The sequence below is a fragment of the Neomonachus schauinslandi genome, chromosome 9 (assembly GCF_002201575.2).
Source record: "Neomonachus schauinslandi chromosome 9, ASM220157v2, whole genome shotgun sequence".
NCBI classification, from domain to species: domain Eukaryota; kingdom Metazoa; phylum Chordata; class Mammalia; order Carnivora; family Phocidae; genus Neomonachus; species Neomonachus schauinslandi.
This window is the reverse complement of record NC_058411.1, coordinates 57326979-57347970: the sequence shown is the minus strand read 5'-3', so window position 1 is coordinate 57347970 and position 20992 is coordinate 57326979. Positions and strand designations below refer to the sequence as shown.

General features: G+C 40.0%; 1 protein-coding gene across 4 annotated transcripts in view; it reads right to left on the bottom strand.

Moving 5' to 3' along the window:
- Positions 1-9551, bottom strand: part of SEC23A (SEC23 homolog A, COPII coat complex component) — a 60761-nt gene extending 51210 nt beyond the window's left edge. For 2 of the 4 annotated variants that reach the window (XM_044918314.1, XM_044918315.1), the window contains exons 1-4: positions 9339-9454; positions 3242-3483; positions 1305-1362; positions 1019-1105 (exon numbers count right to left, since the gene is read on the bottom strand). In XM_044918314.1, the coding sequence (XP_044774249.1) occupies positions 1019-1105; positions 1305-1362; positions 3242-3462 (366 nt within the window). In that variant the 5' untranslated portion in view covers positions 3463-3483; positions 9339-9454. Of the gene's footprint in view, positions 1-1018; positions 1106-1304; positions 1363-3241; positions 3484-5487; positions 5531-9330 lie in introns of those variants that run through there. The other 2 variants (XM_021701528.2, XM_021701529.2) reach the window with 2 other exon arrangements.
- Between the last annotated feature and the right edge of the window lie 11441 nt (positions 9552-20992).

The following is a 20992-nucleotide window of genomic DNA, read 5'->3' as shown; positions in this document are numbered from 1 at the left end:
AGTACAGTCATACAATGAAATCTTAAGTCATTTCAGAAATGAAACAAGTTACATATGAACAGAGAGATATGTAAGACATACCAAGAGAAAAATTAAATTTAAAAACATTTATAGTTTCAAAAGCTTTTGATTTGTTTAATTGCATGAGGCTTCATTTTCTATAACAAGTATTTATTTCTCTTAAAAAAACAGTAGCTATAAAGCTTAAAAACAAAATAAGGTAATTTTTGGGGCGCCTGGGTGGCTCAGTCATTAAGTGTCTGCCTTCGGCTCAGGTCGTGATCCCAGGGTCCTGGGATCAAGCCCCACATCGGGCTCCCTGCTCCGCGGAGAAGCCTGCTTCTCCCTCTCCTACTCCCCCTGCTTGTGTTCCCTCTCTCGCTGTCTCTCTCTGTCAAATAAATAAATAAAATCTTTAAAAAAAAAAAAAAGGTAATTTTTATAAAATAATTATCTAAACCTGAATCAGACTGCAAAAGAACTGGAAACTAGGTAGGCTGGACAAATTACTTACTGGCTCAAGTGAACCATATTCTGCTTTCTCTACAACATTCATAAAGAATATTATCACTTTAATACTTAAATATGTAAACAACTATGTAAAGTCATTCAGAAAGGGAAGAAAAATGACTTTCTTAACAAGGACCAATGCAAGAGTAACTTTATTAATTAGAGTTGGGGAAATATCATCAGGTTCTAGCATCATATTAACAGACAAGTACTTCTGAATTAACCTCCCAGCTACATAACAACATTGACACTGTACTGTTTATTGATCTACTCAGCATAGCAAATCATCACATCACCCAATATCCTGCCACCCATTAAATAACTACAACAGAGAAATTACCTTGTTCAAACTGACTAGGACAGTTCTTACCTCTTAAATGCTCCATCAATTCAATGTGAGAATCAAGAATGATGCCCTTTAAGTCATCTCAACTTAACAATTATTTTGGTATAAAGTAAATTACTAGATATTTAAAACTTTGTTAAGGATTTACTCTTATGTTCTTACCAGAACTACATATTCAATGCTAGAAAACTGAGGTAAAAGCTCAGCAGGTTGATTCAGTTCAGATATACCAGCATAAGTAGGTGGAAACTGTGGAGGAAAAAAACAAAAAATTTTAACAAATTATTTACCAGAAAGAGTAATGAAATTCTAAACTGCAAATAATTTTCTGCATTTAGTTATTAAAAAGTATTTTTCATATGAAAAATTTCATCTTTTTAAATATGCATTTTTCTACATATTTAGACCAGTACCAAAGCATTAACATCTGCATTGGGGGTTTTCTTACCTGATTCCTTTGATAACAAAAGTTGCAAGCCCAGAGTTTTGCTCGATAATCCACCTGACTGTTTTAAGAAAAGATAAAAAAGAGCTCATGTTTCAGTTCAATTGTACAATGAACCTAATTTTAATAAAATTAATTTCTTTCTGAAACATGAACACATTCAAATTAAGTTAAAGTGATCTTTAAAGGTAATTACTTTTAGATGTTGCCAATATCTAATTCATACTTTTAGCATATACAAGTTCACCTAAATGAACATAACTTTTAATATATAGGAAATATAAATAAAATTAAGATAATCCTTTTTTCTTCAAATGATTTAGTAACTTCTATACTCAGATCTAGAAAACATTTATTTAATTCAAAAATATATTTACTGAATGCTTAATTTGTACCAGCTATTACTCCAAGTACTGGTGATACAGCAGTAAACAAGAGATCAAAGGTCCCTGTTATCATGGAGCTTATAATCTAGAACAGAAAGACATATAATAGAAAAGGAGATGCATAAACACAGAAGATACTTTCAGATAGTGATAATAAGAGATTAAAGATAACAAAGCAGAGTGTGAGAATGTGTTTGGGAGGGCTACTTTAAAAGAAAGCCTTCTTAAATAAACAACTGAAATGTGATCTAAATGAAAAGGAACCAGTCAATCCAGGCAGAGCAATCCAGGCAGAATATATAGCTATTGCACAAGTTTCAAGGTAGGAATAAATCTGGATGCTCAAGGATCAGAAAGAGGGCAAGGTATAATGTAGATAACAATAAGGAAAATGGGTAATATAAGATGAAGGCAGAAATATACAAACGCTAAGTGATATAGGTTTTTTTAAGTCTTGACAAGCAGTTTGGATTTTTCATTGCAAGTATAGTAAGGACACTACTGAAGGATTTTAATAATCTGATACGCATTTGTAACACTCTAGCTTCTGGATAAATAATAAACTGCTGAAAGACAAGAATGGAAACAGGGTGGCCATTTAGGAGGATAATTAAATTGTCCAGAAAAAAAAAAAAGGTGTATCTTGAAGTAGAGTGTACTAGCAGAATCAGTAGTACAGAATATAAGAGACAGAATCAGTAATGTTCTGGAGGCAGAATCAGAGTTTCTAGTGGACTGGGTGGGGAGAGAGGGTAGAAAGAGGAATAAAAGATGATTCTTGATATTCTGGTTTATGCATTAAGAAATTAACATTTTCAGGGCGCCTGGGTGGCTCAGTCATTAAGCGTCTGCCTTTGGCTCAGGTCATGATCTCAGGGTCCTGGGATCGAGCCCCATATCGGGCTCCCTGCTCCGCCGGAAGCCTGCTTCTCCCTCTCCCACTCCCCCTGCTTGTGTTCCGTCTCTTGCTGTCTCTCTCTCTGTCAAATAAATAAATAAAATCTTAAAAAAAAAAAAAAAGAGGGCGCCTGGGTGGCTCAGTTGGTTGAGCGACTGCCTTCGGCTCAGGTCATGATCCTGGAGTCCCGGGATCGAGTCCCGCATCGGGCTCCCTGCTCAGCAGGGAATCTGCTTCTCCCTCTGACCCTCCTCCCTCTCATGCTCTCTGTCTCTCATTCTCTCTCTCAAAATAAAAAAAAATAAAAAATAAAATCTTTAAAAAAAAAAAAAGAAGAAATTAACATTTTCAAATACCATACCACTCAATTATGACTTTTCTAATGACAAGATGGGTCTCATGACACACAGCCAGCACCAGTATCTAGAGATACTAGTGAGAGGATCTAACAGTTCATATAGTGACAATTTTACCTTTGGTCTCTTATCAACTCATTACAACTAGAATATCCTTCAATTTTACAGCTCTTTGGATTTGAGTATCCTAATTTGAAAAATTATAACAAAAACAAAGACATTCTATATAAATGAGCAAGAAAGAAACTATAATTTTAAATAGTATTGCCATTTAAGTTTTTTTCAATATATTTTAATTACCATAAAGGATTCAGAACTGCACGGCAAGTGGTCCTACTACACAGAACAGGTTCATACTGAATAGGTGGTAAATCAGGTCTCTCCTTCAGTGGTGTAAATAGGGCTGCTACTGGAACGACCATTCTTGTAGCTTCCAGTCGACTTGATGGCCAAACATTCCAACTAAATCGGACTCCATCTCGTTCTTCATTTTGTTGGATGAATTCCAAATACGTTGTCATAGTAGAGCCTGACAGTTATTTCTGTGACAAATTAAAGATGTTTAAAAATCTTTTTTTTCTTTACAGATTTTATTCTTTTATTTGACAGAGAGAGAGCTCAAGCAGGGAGAGTGGCAGAGGGAGAGGGAGAAGCAGGCTCCCTGCTGAGCAGGGAGCCCGACATGGGGCTCGATCCCAGGACCCTGGGATGATGACCTGAGCCAAAGGCAGACACTTGACGGACTGAGCCACCCAGCACCCCTAAAAATCCTCTTAAGGAAAACTATGTTTTCCCCCACTTACAGGAATATTAATCCATGAGAAATCATAGCCAAATAAAAGTATTTATCTCAGAAAAAAAAATTCGTAAGCAACAATAACCTTACTTATAACAAAATAACGAATGACTCTACAGAACCCAGTGCTCATTAGGCCCAGTATGAGGGTTTTTTTTTGGTTTTGTTTTGTTTTTAAGATTTTATTTATTTATTTGACAGAGAGAATGTGCACAAGCAGGGGGAGCGGCAGGCAGAGGGAGAAGGAGAAGCAGGCTCCCCGCTGAGCAGGGAGCCCAATGCTGGGGGCGGGGGGGGGGGGGGGGAGGTGCTCCATCCCAGGACTCCGGAATCAGGACCTGAGCCAAAGACAGACACTTAACCGACTAAGCCACCCAAGCACCCCCCAGTAGGAGGTATTTTATCCTTTTTAGTCATTCTTAAAATAAAAAAACTACAGCAAAAGAAATAGTAAAATAGGTATCCTATTTATTTAAGGGTGTATAGGAAAGAAAGTCAAAGATGGGGAAAAATTTAGATCCCATATTTTCCATATCAGCCCTCTAAGTTACATTATTCTAATGAACAGATTATCAAAAACATTAAATTCTAAAGCTCATATGGTTTTCTAACCAGAAGATGACAAGTATCCACAAAATCTGCCAGAAGAGAATGCTTAAAAGCACTTAACAAAAACATTTTTCTAAAACTGGGTACTTCTATTTTAGACAATTTTTTTTATTGTGCAAATACAGGACCATTTGTGGCACAATAAATAAAATGCTTGCTAAGTGGTGTTCTGTATGATTTATATGCCATTTGACTTCTTTTGCAGAAACTTAATTCAGAATATTTTTAACATTCCAATATTCCAACTTAGGAGAGCATTTTAAACTCTAATTTGAGACATACAATTTCAATATAATCACTTAAATTTATTAGCAGGGGGAGGAGGATGCTGCTCTCATTAGGGCCCAGTATCAAGAGACATCTCCATCTTGTTACTCTCTTACTGCCTATCTAGAAAGCCAGCTTTCCTACCTCGGCAACAGTTCTATCTCACATTCTCAAACTGCAACAGTGATTAGTGAAGGAAGGAAACTGTAAAATTTAAAGTTCTGAGAAATAGAGAGTTTAAAGTGCTATGTGGCTGGCCAAAAGATTTGTAGGAGGGATGAAAGATATCAACAACTTAAGAATTATGAAGGTAGGGTGCCAAAAGAGCCAACAGGGATGCTGAAGTTGCTAAGAATGACTACAGGATGAGGAACTGATTCTAAAATGTAACTGAGGGAAGAAAAGGTATTATTTGAAAAAAGCATACTGAATATAATAATTTTAATTTTAGAAACATTTTCAAATAGATCTTGTTAATAAAAATTACAGAAAGCGAAGCTTAACAAATCTAGGTATTTCTCTTCCTTAACAGCTAAGAATTTTTTTTTTCTTTAAAAGAAAGAAGAATGTTATATATTAAATACATCTCAGTTAAAAAAATAAAAGAAAAATTAAACACTGTTATTTCCTATCAGAATCTCAGAGACAACTAGAGAATTGTGTGCTAATCAAAAGCGAACACAGATTTTTCAAAGGTTGATAAGGGATAAAGAGGAATCCTAAGATAACTAAACTTGTTTAGAAAAGATGATCTTCACGGTAAATACAGAAGCCAGATTCGAGAAGGATAGTATGAGTTTTCAAGAAAAAGTGGGTGTTGAAAAATAACAATAAAACAAAGTCTGGAATAGTCAGAGGACAGTTAGATGCCAACCTCAGTTTTAAAGGAGAAACAGCTTCCTCTGGGAGAGAAATCCAGGTTTAGCAACAGCTTCCATGCTACAGATGTGAATATCAACTCCAGGACTGGGGCGACTGGGTGGCTCAGTCGTTAGGCGTCTGCCTTCGGCTCCGGTCATGATCCCAGGGTCCCGAATCGAGCCCCGCAACAAGCCCAGCATTGAGCCCTGCATCAGGCTCCCTGCTCAGCGGGAAGCCTGCTTCTCCCTCTCCCCCTGCGTGTGTTCCCTCTCTAGCTGTCTCTCTCTCTCTCTGCCAAAAAATGGATAAAATCTTTAAATAAATAAATAAACAAACATACAAACTCCAGCACTATGCAATCCCTCCCATTATTTCTACAGAACAAAAAGCAAATGAAGTTTTCCATTTTTGCATGTATAATCGAATCTATGTAACCTAAAATGTATTATCAAAAAAATTTTTTTAGTTAGAATTTTAAAAAATAATAAAATACATCACCAAAAAGCATTAAAATACCTATTAAAATACTAGACCAATCAAGGTTTTTCATCTGAACCACAAAAACACAAAAAATGTTTTGACTGTTTTCTCAATTCTCCAAAAATGGTACATAACTAGTACTTAGATATTTGGCATACACTTTGTCAATTGATGAAGTGAATCTGTCACCTGGAAAATAATTGACAGTAGTTATTAAGAAAGATAAAAGTTGAGCTTTCAAGCAAATATAAAAAAAATATTTTTAAAGGTATTATTTATTTATTTGACAGAGAAAGATAGAGAGAGTGTACAAGCAGGGGGAGCAGCAGACAGAGGAAGATGGAGAAGCAGGCTCCCCGCTGAGCAGAGTCTGATGGGGCTCTATCTCAGGGTCCTGGGATCGTGACCTGAGCTGAAGGCAGACACTTAACCCGCTCAGCCACCCAGGCACCCTACAAATATCAAAATTTTTGAAAACCTGTGTCCAGGACCCTGAGCTTCACAGCTGGCTAGTATGTAAAGATTTTTCTGATAAGATTGGTGCTGATATTAATGTGAATTTTCTATTGCTATAATGAAACATGTCAACATTTAGAAAATATACTTTATTCAGTGAAGCAAAATCTCCCAAATGATCAATTCATGATATTACAAAATCATGCATGGATATAGATCCATTCAAAATGCAGGACAGACCAATGAATTTTAATGCAATAGAATACAAAAGTACATTTCTAAGATTTCAGACTTCACACTGTTATTAACCCTTGATTTCTGGGGCGCCTGGGCGGCTCAGTCATTAAGCGTCTGCCTTCGGCTCAGGTCATGATCCCGGGGTCCTGGGATCCAGCCCCGCATCGGGCTCCCTGCTCAGCAGGAAGCCTACTTCTCCCTCTCCCACTCCCCCTGCCTGTGTTCCCTCTCTCGCTGTGTCTCTCTCTGTCAAATAAATAAATAAAATCTTTAGAAAAACAACAACAACAACAACAAACCCTTGATTTCTGAATTAAAACTGTCAAGTTGTGGTGTAGTACCAAAGAAGAATATGCACAATTATATGGAAAAGCTATTAAAATATTCCTCCTTTTTCCAACTACATATCTATGTGAGGCCAGACTTCTTTCATACAGTTCAAGCAAAATAACATATCACAATAGACTGAATGCAGAAGTAGATATGAAAATCCACCTGTTTTCTATTAAGGCAGGGGTGGGTTTTCGGGTTTTATTGGGGGGGCCCTCAATAATGTTTAAGAGTCCAAAGAGATCCTAAGAACCAAGGTCTTAGGGCACCTGGGTGGTTCAGTCGGTTAGGCATCTGCCTTCGGCTCAGGTCATGATCCCAGGGTCCTGGGATCAAGTCCTGTATCGGGCTCCTTGCTCAGTGGGGAGCCTGCTTCTCCCTCTCCCTCTGCTTGCGGCTCCCCCTGCCTGTGCTCTCTGTCAAATAAATAAAATCCTTTAATTAAAAAGAAAAAAAAGAGCGCACCTGGGTGGCTCAGTTGATTAAGCCACTGCCTTCGGCTCAGGTCATGATCCTGGAGTCCCGGGATCGAGTCCCGCATGGGGCTCCCTGCTCAGCAGGGAGTCTGCTTCTCCCTCTCCCGCTCCCCCCTCTTGTGCTCTTTCTCTCTCTCACTCTCTCTCTCAAATAAATAAATAAAATCTTAAAAAAAAAAAAAAAGAAAAAAGAAAAAAGAACCAAGGTCTTAGGACATGAGGGCTTAATTCAATCAGAGAACCTAGTAGACAAAGGCTCTGAGACTTAGCATAAAGACATTTACACACAATAGTCAGGTTTAAGTTTTTAGAACAAGGCTGGACTGTAACATCCTTCCTTTTAATGACATACTAAATATCACCTGTGTGATATTTGAGCACAATTACCCTCCTTTTCCTCTCTGCTCTAATATCGCATTTGTTCACTAAATCACATCTATTTTATTTTGTACATTCTCACTTTCCATCACTATTTTGAAAAAGTCCCAGCTATTTCTTCTTAACTGGTCCCATTACATGGCCATGCACAACACCTCCCTGACTTCCCTCACCTTTCCAAGGCAGGAATCGCTCAATTTTAAAACTAATTCCAGTACAAACCTTTCCACGTTGGGCCTCATATCCAACAATGGCATATCTGAAATAAATTCCTTTTACAAACTAGCTTTTTATAAAATGCATTATTTGATCAGCACTGTGTCCCCTAATCTTATGTTAAAACCAAATAAATATGATTCAGACACTGTATTAGGATGGAGATTTAAAATACTACTCATAATATTTTTTTAAAGTGGTACAAAACACAAACGACTACGCTAAAGAAATGTCTCATTTCCCAGCACAAGTTATAATCAGTAGGACTTACTTTAGTTAAATAATTTCTCATGGTATAACTAAAAGCAAAGAAGCAAAGCAAAGCATTATGTCTCTTTAACCTAGCATATCAAATACATGCCCACAGTATTTTTAAAAGCTTTTCCTATTCAATAATAATTGGGAGTTTGCAATATTCCAATTTTAGCACTTTTATAGATCCTAAGTGAAAAATATCCTAAATTGCAAGTAAAATATGAGTTTCTTCCAATCAGATGTACTTAACAATTAAGTGTGCCTCTCTACTTTTCAGTTGTAAAATCCTCAGTGAAGTATTTTTAACTGCTTTCATGCCTAGCTTTATGATCTTGAACAATTCACGTGAATTCAACATACACCAGAGATTATATGTACATTGACTGTGCTTTTCCTTTCCCACCAAATTGGGAAAACGCTAGCACAACAGAAAAGACTGGTCCGATGTGAAAACTGCACTCTACTTGTAATCGAGGCCTAAGGCGTTAGCTTGACCTGGCACTTAATTCTCCTTATCCCCTTTGACTCCCAAGGCCGAACTACCGGTGACGAAGTCACCTGGGTTCAAAGTCTAGGGCACTTCAGATTAGGCAAGGTATGAACCAAGAAGCCCAAGGGTCCAGAAGCGGTGATAAGCTGGGGTGAGGAAGGCAGGTCGCCCGGAAGGCAGGGGTGGGTGCTCGGCGAGATGCTGAACTGCCGTTTTTGACCCGACTCCCACCTTTCGCACCTTACCCAGGGAAGCTTGGTGAGGGGCCCGGACTCCCAGGCCCCGGAAGAACGAAGCGGAGTGGTGGGTGAGACAGCGAAGGGGTTAGGATTCAAAGGTGCCTCCGCCGGCCGGTCGCTGCCGCCGGCACGCCCGCCTGCTCCGGAGCACCAAGAGGGCAGAGCGGGCACCACCCCAGAGACCCCGGCCCACCCGCCTGCCGGCCCACGGCCGCACAGCTTCCCCTCCCCCGCTTTCCGCTGAGCGCCCGCGGCCCCTCCGGGAGCCGGGAGGAGGCAGCCCCGAAGTCAGTCCTTACCACAGTGCCCCCAAACAAGATCCGCGCCGGTCGCAGCCACCGCCTTGCAAAATCGGTCCTTTCCGCCGACCTGAGCAACCGTGGCACCGCAATCAGGGCCGGCGCCGCCCCGCCCCCGGCCTCCGCGCAGAACACCGCTGGGCCAACATGGCTGGTGCCGCCTCTGCCACGTCAAGGGGTGGAGGGGCGGGGCGACCGCGCCAGGAAACTGAAGGGCAGAGTGCGGGACCCGGCGGAGTAGAGCGGGGATAGGGCACGAGGAGGAGAGAGGGGAGGGGAAGGGGCGTGGACGGAGCCGGGGCGGGGCTACCGGATGAGGGAATTAATGGGGAGGGTGCGGCACCCGGGAGGAGCCGTGAGGGGTGGGGACGAGGAGGAGAAAGGGAGGGAAGGGGCGGTGACGGAGCCTGGGGGGCGGGGCAACCGAGCCAAACCTTGCTGGGGACCACCGGAGGGGAGAGGGACCCCAGCAGAACTGGAGCGCCTTAACCCTTTCTCGGCAACCTCGGCAGATCCCACTCCCTGAGGGCCGCAGGCGAGAGTGGGAACTTCTGTCGCCATTCAGACTCCTCAAATCGCAGGAGGGGGCGTCCGTAGGACATCCTCTCCTGTAGGGCCCTGACTGATTCCTAGAACCACAAAACCACATCTCTCCTAAAAAAACAAAGTGAAAAGTTCGTTTTTTCACCTAGTGCAACAAATATTTACTGAACACTACTATGTGCCAGGTACAGTAGCAATGCTGGTGATATGACATAGGCAAAACAGGCCAAAATCCCTGGCCTGTACATTGGATTTTTGTATTCCTAGACAGTCCACCTCTTTCCTCCTACACTGCATCTGCCATCCCTCCTCCTCACCACTACAATCTCTGGCTGATTAATCTTAATGCGTTTTCTCCTTCTCTTTCCAAGGAAAGAGCTGAGCGAAATGGGAGAGAGAAACAGGTTGGAAAGTCATTAGAGCTTGGTGGTCTGGAGCACCCCATCCTTAAGTGAGGGGTTGCTCATGGAATTAATTCCATATATGACAACACCTAAAATCCTGTCAGGTTTAGCCTTATAAGCATTTTTAAGGAGTAGGAAAAAAGATCCAACCCTTGTTCTTCATTATAGTTGAGAAATAAGATGCACACCAATCATATATTTTCTGCCTATAATGTGTATGCTAAGGTTGTTTTGTAAGGTAGAAGAGGATGCTTTTGCTTGTCAAATTTAAATACAATCCTGAAGAGGAAATGGGAATCAAACACAAAAATTCAGTGTAGGCCTGCAAATAAAGTGAGCTCTGGATGCTATCTTAATGAGGATTCTTGACTGAAAGTACAGCAAGTAAAGAGCTGTGGGCAATGGTAAAAAAGGTGGAATAAGGACATTCACAAAAAAGAAGCAAGATCCAAGAATGAGTAGGGTAAATAGACATAGATGAGAGGATCCATGGGAAATCTGGAATTCAGTGAGGAATAAACCAAAGTGTAGCACCTTTGATAATTTCATTCATTTCGTGGTCCCCAGAAATACCTCTTTGCCTTGCAGCTCAATGAAACCTAAGAAGTCATAAATCCCTTGTTCTTAGCTGAACAAAGGCCTTTGTTCCCTATTACAATGAAATAGATGTTAGGATGGGAAATAAATTTATTTATATCTGTCTTCATGTACTTTAAGATGAATGAGTTATAGGGCGCCTGGGTGGCTCAGTTGGTTAAGCGACTGCCTTTGGCTCAGGTCATGATCCTGGAGTCCCGGGATCGAGTCCCGCATCGGGCTCCCTGCTCGGCAGGGAGTCTGCGTCTCCCTCTGACCCTCCTCCCTCTCATGCTCTCTGTCTCTCATTCTCTCTCTCTCAAATAAATAAATAAAATCTTAAAAAAAAAAAAAGATGAATGAGTTATAGCATCAAGATCTACTGGACCCAAATTTAGTTTTGGGGGGTTTCTTTTTTTTGGAGTTCTGTGTATAAGAATCCATATTTCATGACTTTTATTCTTTCTTAGAGGTCTTCCAAAGAACAGAGAAAATAATTTTTAAAAATAGAATAAAACTTAATCTATTGTAATTGCCTTATCGGTCCACTGGACTCTTATAAATCTAGAATATATCATGGGACCTTACTGATCTTATTTTTCTATATCTGGAAATATTCTGCTAATTCATCATCCATGGAATTATTTACCCATCAATTATTCAAGCTCTTTAAAAAAAACTAAAATAGGGGCACCTGGATAGCTCAGTCTGTTAACCATCTGCCTTTGGCTCAGGTCATGATCCCAGAGTTCTGGGATCAAGCCCTAAATCCAATCCCGCTCCCTGCTCAGCAGGGAGCCAGTTTCTCCCTCTCTTGCCTCCCCTACTTGTGCTCTCTCTTCCTCTCTGTCAAATAAATAAATAAATAATCTTTTAAAAAATTTAAATTAAATTAAAAAGACTAAAATAATAAGAAAATGGAAGAACAATAGAATTACCAAGATGATACAGTAGTGAAGTAGGTCATATTGCATTTTCTTCTTGTAATGCTCAAAGTACTGCAGCATTTTTCAAGATTTTTGTACGATGCTTTTAGTTTTCAATAAATATAAGTAAGAATTCAGAATTTGGAAGATGAATGCAGAGATACAGAGAACAGCAATCTAGATCCTGATAATGATAGTGAAATCTTAAACTGTGAATCTTTATTTTTTTTAAGATCTTATTTATTTGAGAGAGAGAACATGGAGGGGGGCAGGGGCAGAGGGAGAAGCAGACTCCCTGCTGAGCCGGGAGCCCAACGTGGGGCTCGATCCCGGGACCCTCGGATCATGACCTGAGCTGAAGGTAGACGTTTAACCAACTGAACCACCCAGGCGCCCCAAACTGTGAATGTTTAGATTACTATCTCCTAGAATTTCTCAAACTCAAGTATCAATGAGTTAATATTATTTCTTTTTTTGTTTGTTAGTTTTTTCAATTTGTATTTAAATTTTATTTTATTTTTTTAAAGATTTTATTTATTTATTTCACAGAGAGAGACACAGTGAGAGAGGGAACACAAGCAGGGGGAGTGGGAGAGGGAGAAGCAGGCCTCCCACTGAGCAGGGAGCCTGATGGGAGCTCAATCCCAGGACCCTGGGATCACGACCCGAGCCGAAGGCAGACACCTAATGACTGAGCCACCCAGGTGCCCCTTAAATTTTAGTTAATTAACATACAGTGCAATATCGGTTTCAGGAGTAAAATTCACTGATTCATCACTTACGTACAACACCCATCCCCCCACACACCTCCCTCCATCAACCCTATGTTCTCTATCCTTAAGAGTCTCTTTTAACTGACTGAGCCACCCAGATGCCCCTATATTATATCTTTGTAAATGTTGTTTTCTCTGTTTGCCACCAGTATACAAAAATATAGTTGAATTTTGTATATTGACCTTGATCTAGAAGACTTGACAACTTAACATATTAATTCCAACAAGTAGTATATAAATTCTTTCAGACTTTCTACTTTTATAAACATGTCATCTATGATGATCTATGTGATCACTAAACCTGGTAATGCATACTACATTAAAGACAACTTACACCACCCCACTTATCTGTTCCCTTTTACCCAGGCGCCCTGAAATATGTTATTTTTATCCAGTTATTCATTCAAAAGGAATAACTTGATATGTGCTCTTAGCAAAATGAGACCATCCTGATTATTCTTGCAAAATATTGTATAATCAAGTTATTCATGACCGTGTTCTTTTATGATGTTTATATGGATAAATTTACTTGATATGATTCTTAAGAAGACAAATGCTAATAATGGTAGTCGTGTATACTAAGATGATAGGAAGGAAATAGATACCCTAGAAATTAAAAATTCTTCGGGTTGGGGTGCCTGGGTGGCTCAGTCAATTGAGTAGTCTGACTCTTGATTTCAGCTCAGGTTGTGACTGTGGGGTCATGGTAGCAAGCCCTATTGGGCTCCCCACTCAGCAGGGAGTCAGCTTGAGGATTCTCTCACTCCCTCTCCCTTTGCCCCTCCCCCCTCACTTGCATGCTTGCTCTCTCTCTCCTTCTCTGTCTCTCATAAATAAATAAAATCTTTTTAAAAATTTTAGGGGTACCTGGGTGGTTCAGTTGGTTTAGCGTCTGCCTTCGGCTCAAGTCATGATCCCAGAGTCCTGGGATTGAGCCCCGCATTGAGCTCCCTGCTCAGCAGGAAGTCTGCTTCTCCCTCTGCCTCTGCCCCTTCCCCTGCTTGCGCGCTCTCTCTCTCTGTCAAAATAAATAAATAAAATCTTTTTAAAAATAAATAATTTTAAAAATTAAAAAAAAAATTTAATTCTTTGGGTTGCTTATTTATAAAACTAAAAATACAAAAGTTTTGCAATTAGGGAGCAAAAATGATGGCTGTCCTCTTTTCAACAAAATTATGAGCCTTTAAAGGTCTCAAAAAAACTCTTCAGGTCCTGTGTTTTGGTGATACAAATGCACAAAGAACCAGAAGTAACAATTAGCTAGGATATAGTAATGAAGCATTTGAAATCTGCAATCACTGTTTACAAGATGGATATGTTCCAGACTCATGCATCACAGTTGCATTCAGAGGACATTGCCCATTTTGGATATGTCTTCAAAACCAGGAAAATATGGAATAAAAATTGGGATTTGCTATATTTAGATAGTTACTTAAATTTCCAGTAAAGTTGTTTTCCATTATGCCTTTACTCTTTTTATAACAGCTTACTCTTTTTATAACAACTTTGAATATCCCTTTACTCTAATTTGTATAAATAACTCATGAAATGATATAAAAATATAAAAATGAAAGAGTCCATTGGACTTAGATTATACATGGTGAAGACTATTTTTCTTGGTATACTTAAAGTTAAGAGGTTTTGATTTGATGAAGAGAAGAACAGAGAGAGAATGGAAAATATCTTGAGCTCCTGGGAAAGGAGAATTAGACTAGGAATTGGAGAAAGGGAAGACTCTCCTAAAACAACCTTCTCTGGCTTTCTAACTTAATCTATAGACACCCCTGGCCCAAGGCATTTGAGATTAATCTGTGAATCTGAAGGATATTTGGGGTTTTTTGTGTGTTTTTTGTTTTTTTAAAGATTTTATTTATTTGACAGAGAGATGGGGTAGGGAGAGCAAAAGCAAGGGGAGCAGCAGGCAGAGGAATAGGGAGAAACAGGCTCCTAGCCTGATGCGGGGCTCGATCCCAGGACCCCTTCTCATGACCCGAGTCCAGGTCAGACACTTAACTGACTGAGCCACCCAGGTGCCCCTGAAGGATATTTGTTAAACATTTACCAACATGCAACTGATTATAATTGTTTACTTTCATTACACCACCTTGTACAGATCCTGGCACAAAATAATTGTTCCTTAAATGTTCATGAATGTGTAGCAGCTCTTTCTGCCCACAGGTCCTGTCCCTATGCTTTAATAAAACCACCATTTTGCACACACACCAGAAAAAAAATGTTCATTAATGTGCATGAAAACCTAAACAATCATAAATTATTATTATTATTATTGGGACACCTAGGTGACACAGTCGGTTAAGCATCTGACTACTGATTTCAGGTCAGGTCGTGATCTCAGGGTCTTAAGATCAAGTCCTGGGGCACCTGGGTGGCTCAGTCATTCAGCACCTGCCTTCAGCTTGGGTCGTGATCCCAGGGTCCTGGGATCGAGCCCCACATCAGGCTCTCTGCTCAGCGGGAAGCCTGCTTCTCCCTCTCCCACTCCCCCTGCTTGTGTTCCCTCTCTCGCTGTCTCTATCTCTGTCAAATAAATAAATAAAATCTTAAAAAAAAAAAAAAAAAGATCAAGTCCTGCATGGGGCTCTGCACTCAGCGGAGAGTCAGCTTGAGATTCTCTCTCTCCCTCTCTCTCCGCCCCTCCCTGCCCCTCTCTCTAAAATAAATAAATCAATCTTTAAAAAGAGAAAGAGAAAGAGAGGGAGAGGTTCTAGAGTCCAATAAAGTCTGGAAGCACCAGTTAAATTATGTAAAATAGGCCTCTTGACTTGTCAGGGGTTTTAGTATGCTAATATTCATTGTGAATGTTTAAGCACAGCATTTAAATACATTTCCCAAAGATATTTGACCTTGGAACTTTTTTTCCAGGGACTATCTGGGATCAAGTATTATAAATACCCTATGACTTTGTTTTCAGTCATTAATTACCTTAAATACTAGTTAATGTGTAACAACCAGTATTTTCCTGCGTACTTCTAAACCCACAGATATTTCTCAACTGAAGATATCAGAACTTTGAACAGTGTCAAGGGAAGTGTAATGTAAACTGCTTGGAATTTTGTATGGTCACCACCAGATGGAGCTTTCCCCAGTACTTTTTTTTTTTTTTTTTTTTGGTTTAACCCATTTTCTAGCATAAATCAAGTGCCTGCAGTTTTTTCTAACATGAATTCTCTTCCATTTGTTCAGATGGTGACATTACATGGCACCCACCAACTATTTTTGTAGTACTCACTAGAAAAAGCAATACTCAGATTGTTCTAACTTTGAATTTTCAGCATCAACAGTGTGTCAAGTCTATGTATATAGGATATCATGTGTCTGGGGCTCTAGTCTGCGCACACAACTACTACAGTCACAGTAAATATAGTATTAATAAATAAGGCTAATTTATAAATTACACATGAGAGTTATAGAACTCTAAATTCAAATAGACCTGACTGATCATTTGGTCTAATCCCTATACAGGACAATGAATTAAAGATAAGAGAGGTTAAAAAGCATATCCAGGATCAAGGTGCTGATGCCCATTTAAAACCTATAATACTGAGTTTCCTTTTTTTTTTTTAAAGATTTTATTTATTTATTTGAGAGAGAGAGAATGAGAGACAGAGAGCATGAGAGGGAGGAGGGTCAGAGGGAGAAGCAGACTCCCCGCTGAGCAGGGAGCCCGATGCAGGACCTGATCCTGGAACTCCAGGATCATGACCTGAGCCGAAAGCAGTCGCTTAACCAACTGAGCCACCCAGGTGCCCAGTAACACTGAGTTTTCATTTCATGCATGTCTTTTCCCCTTCAAAGGCTGACAAGACTTGCCTTTAAACTTTCTAGCTCTTGCTCCAACAGCAAGTGTTTCTATTCCACGAGTGCCCCACCAGTATTATACTCCAACATCACTTCATCCTGCCACTCTATCAACTCCAGGATGATTACTAAGAGTTTATTTAATCAAACTAAACAAATGAAATCCTTTGATCTACTCTTAAACCACTTATAGTAACCCAAAGAAACAAATCATAGTTATATACCGACAGATTTTTTTTTTTTTTATATACACAGGGTTTTTGTTTTATTTTATTCTTTTAAGTAGGCTCCATGCTCAACATGGGGCTCGAACTCACAACCCTGAGATCAAGAGTGGCATGCTCTACCAACCGCACCAGCGAGGTGCCCCTTCTTGTTATCTTTTATTTGATTTGTAAAGAACATAAGAACATAAGAATTCTTAAAACTCATGTAGCAAAGAAGGGGACTTCTCTACTTTAAAAGGAAGGAACTAGATTTGTGTTTTTGCTTTAAAAGAGGAGTAAAGTTTTTGTTTTGTTTCATTTTCTATAATTTTTTAAAAATATTTTATTTATTTATTTGACATAGAGACACAGAGCAAGAGAGGGAACACAAGCAGGGGGAGTGGGAGAGGGAGAAGCAGGCTTCCCGCTGAGCAGGGAGTCCTATGCAGGGCTCGATCCCAGGAGCTGGGATCATGACCTGAGCTGAAGGCAGGCACTTAACGACTGAGCCACCCAGGCGCCCCTCACTTTCTATAAATAAACTAGTCCTTGCCTTGATTTTCTGATATCAAGTCAGCTTTGTAGTCTTCTTTGTGCATCTGGACTCCAGTGTTGGAGGACAGCATTCTCAAGGAGACAGAGAGATGGAGACATAGAGACAGAGAGATTAAAGAGACTGCTCGTGCTCAGAGGGTATGTACTAAGACTAGAAATCTGGGTCCCTGGGTGGCTCAGTCAGTTAAGTGTCTGCCCTCGGCTCAGGTCATGATCTTGGGGTCCTGGGATCGAGCCCTGCACAGGGCTCCCTGATCAGCGGGGAGTCTACCTCTCCCTCTACTCCTCCCCACCGTTTGTGCTCTCTCTCTCTCTCAAATAAATAAATAAAATCTTTAAAAAAAAAAAAGACTAAAATCTCCTTGTATCTATCTTTTCATTGCCTCTCTCTACTCTATGACCAGTAGGTTGTAAAGGCTCTGTTTAGCTACTTATCTTCATTGAGCTGTATCTTGTGAAGCATAGTGATTTACTTATGGCTCATTACATCTGACCACCCAGGACAGAATCTCAACTCCATCCACTTTCTAGCTGTGTAACCTAGGTATTTCCCATAACTTTTTCTGAGCCATAGTTTCTTCATCTGAAAGTGAAGATATAGTAACCTACCACTTAGGATAATAACACATTGTAAGGATTAAATGAAATAATCTATATAAAATGTTTAGCCTTGAGAAGGAAAAGCAGCTTCTAAGAGCCTGAAATTGGGCCGGGCTCTATCAACTGTGCCTAGCTGTTGTTAGGAGCTGTCCTGGCACTCACAGCAAGGCCACGTGGTTCTCCTGTTGCATATAAACCATTTCACAGCACACCAACATCAGACAAGGCCACTTAGTGTCCCAGAAGGATCAAGACAAAAACAAGACAACTCTGTATTAGTGTCTGAACTCAGACAAATGAAGAAGTTTGTCCAAGCCACAAAATGACCAAATACCTCCCTAACCTATTTTGAGTGACTGCTCCTTCTTTACCAATTATATCATGAGCTTCCTTTTTTCCTTCCACTTTCTATATAAGTATTAAGATACCTAATCACAGAATTTGTACTCAGATGAGCTAGAGAAAGAATTGAGCTGCTCGATGTCAAAGTAGGCAAAGCAACAATGAGCCAAAACGGAATTAACGGTGAAGCTTTTAATCACTTACTATGATTGTACGAGCAAGAGTCTGTTCCATTACCCTATGGAACCAATTCTCCCACTGTCTGAGGGCCAAATGGATCAGTGCAAACTTGGGCCTCATCTCACTGTTGAGGGAGTCCCTAACAAGTGTTTTCTGCAGATTTATGGAACTAGGCCATTGTGAAGGGTTGGGGAAGAAAGGAATGGAAAAGTAGGAATGGAAAAGTACTGGGTACTGAGAGAGTGGGTCAGTTTCCTGATAAAGAGACCTCCAAATGGGGACACCTGGCTAGGAATGCAACTATACATAAGAGCATGGCCAGCCAGGAGGGGCCGAGTCTGACGGCAACTCCCTTCAGAGCCTGCAATGCACTGGCTGTGCACCAAGTGTGGTATGGGGAGGGCACTTTTCCCCTGTGACGCCTGCCAGGTAAAGCCTTTTTAACTGCTATGGTCAGGCATGAAAAATCACCCACAGGTGTTTTTAATTTGTTTTGTTTTGTTTCGTTTCATAGTTTTAGATTTTTTTAAGATTTTATTTACTTGACAGAGAGAGAGAGAGACAGGGAGAGAGCATGAGCTAGGGGGAGCACGCAGAGGGAGAGGGAGAAGCAGACTCCCCGCTGAGCAGGAAGCCTGATGTGGGGCTCCATCCAGGAACCTGTGATCATGACCTGAGCCGAAGGCAACCACTTAACAACTGAGCCACCTAGGTGCCCCTACCCATAGGTTTTTAACCAGCAGTCAGACTCAGAATATCCCCAATTCCTGACATCCCCAAATCACCAAGGCCCAAATCCTATGATAAATAAGTTAGTCTTAGCATCCTTTTACTGAGACATACCCTAGTCTCAATAATCACGTGACTACAGGAGTGTTCTGGTAGTCTATGGTTGGAGGGCATTGACAGCCCCCAGCACACAGTAAGAAGGTGCCCCATACATAACTATGTACAGCTACATATCTCACAACCCTGTCTAGCACCATTCACTCCCTATTTTCTATGCATCAGCCATATTGACCTCCTTTCAATTTTTCCAACATGACCTATTTCTTCTAGTAATAAGGCCCTGAACAAACCCTTTCCTCTACCTGCTGAGACTGAATATACAAATGGACAATGGCCAGACCATATATATATAAATAGGACTCTGACCTACAATCTGCAGTAACCATCCCAGGAAATCAACCTATTATTCTACAGTAACCAGCCAGGAAAAGCAGCCTAGAAGTCAAACTTGTAGGAAGTCATACTGCTATCTCTAGAAACAATCCAGAAAGCCAAACAAAAACTTCATAATAATTGTCCCATGATAGCCAGGACTTGATTAACAATTGACAGCTTTCCTAATATTTTTCCCTGCTTCCAATTTAGGACCAACCAACCAAAGAAAGCAAATATGCACCCCTAACCAATTTTATAGGATGTCCCTCTTCCAGGTAGAATATGGGGTCAGAGCATGCCACTCCCAAATATGCCACCCTTGGCATATTATTTTGAGTTAAAGTCACTTAAAAAAAAAGCATATACAAGAAGGATCCTCTAACCTTCCTTTTTTTCCCTGAAAGCAGGAAATAAAACTCTCATGTGAAAGGTACCCTCCCTATACCAGTAGGATTTTCCTATCACCAGAGATGGGAAGTTGAAGCTGAGATAAATGTGTAGACAAACCTTATTAAACTAAACCCTTATGTTCCTAGTTACTTTCCCACAATTAACTACCCCGGCCCAAATCCCTTTGTTACATTATCAAAATTCACTACTCTTTGTGCAACCTATTATATCAGCTTTCAGTCCTACCTTACTGGGGTCTTGATTTTTCTTGTGACGGGTCCCATGTACATGTAAGAAATACTAAATAAAATTTATATGCTTTTGTCCTGTTATGTCTCCTGACATAAGTCTTATGTCAGTTTAATTATTAGGCCCAGCCAGAGACTCTAAAAGGGTGGAGGAGAAATTTTACCTCTCCTACAGTAGCCCACCTATAGCTTTCCCGTGCCACAGCCTCCAACCAGGGCATATCGAAGCCTTCCCTTTTTTTCCAGTATAAAGCTTTCTTACTCCACTGCAGTAGCAGAAAGCAACCCTTATAAATTTTTAATTTACTTTCCTCTTTCCTGAATGAATTTATTCCTATGTATTTAAAATTTTAGAATCATTTCAAATCATTTGTGTACTTTATTACTCACCTCTTCTTTTGGAAAATAATTATTGTCAAGGACAACCTGTGTTCCGTTCTGCTGTTCTTCTCCTTTCTTTCTTCATCTATGTGTAGTTCTGCCACGTACTTATACATGAAATCCAGTGTCAAGCATGGTTCCTTTGGATGTTGGTCTCCTAGGTAATTACCTGTTCTTTTATCCAAAAAATGGGTGGGAATTGCTAACAAATTAGTTCCCCCCCCCAAAAAAGAAAATTGTAAGAAAATCCAGAAATGAAGTCATCACTTACATTTTCTAATTTTTTCTTGATTATTACCAAAATGTTTGGGGACAAGAGTCTCCATATTTCTCTTCAAATTTGTTTCTTCCAAAATCAGTAAAAAAATAAATAAAATAAAAAATTTTAAATGCTCACCTCCATAAGTGTAGTTACCATCTGTCACCAAAGTTATTACAAAATCAGTAACATTTTAAACCAAATAACCTTCCAGTTTGCCCCCAAGCAGTGTGTTTATGAGTCTCCCAATTGTTTAGTTACTGTTCATAAGCACAAATTTCTTTAGCTCTTAACCC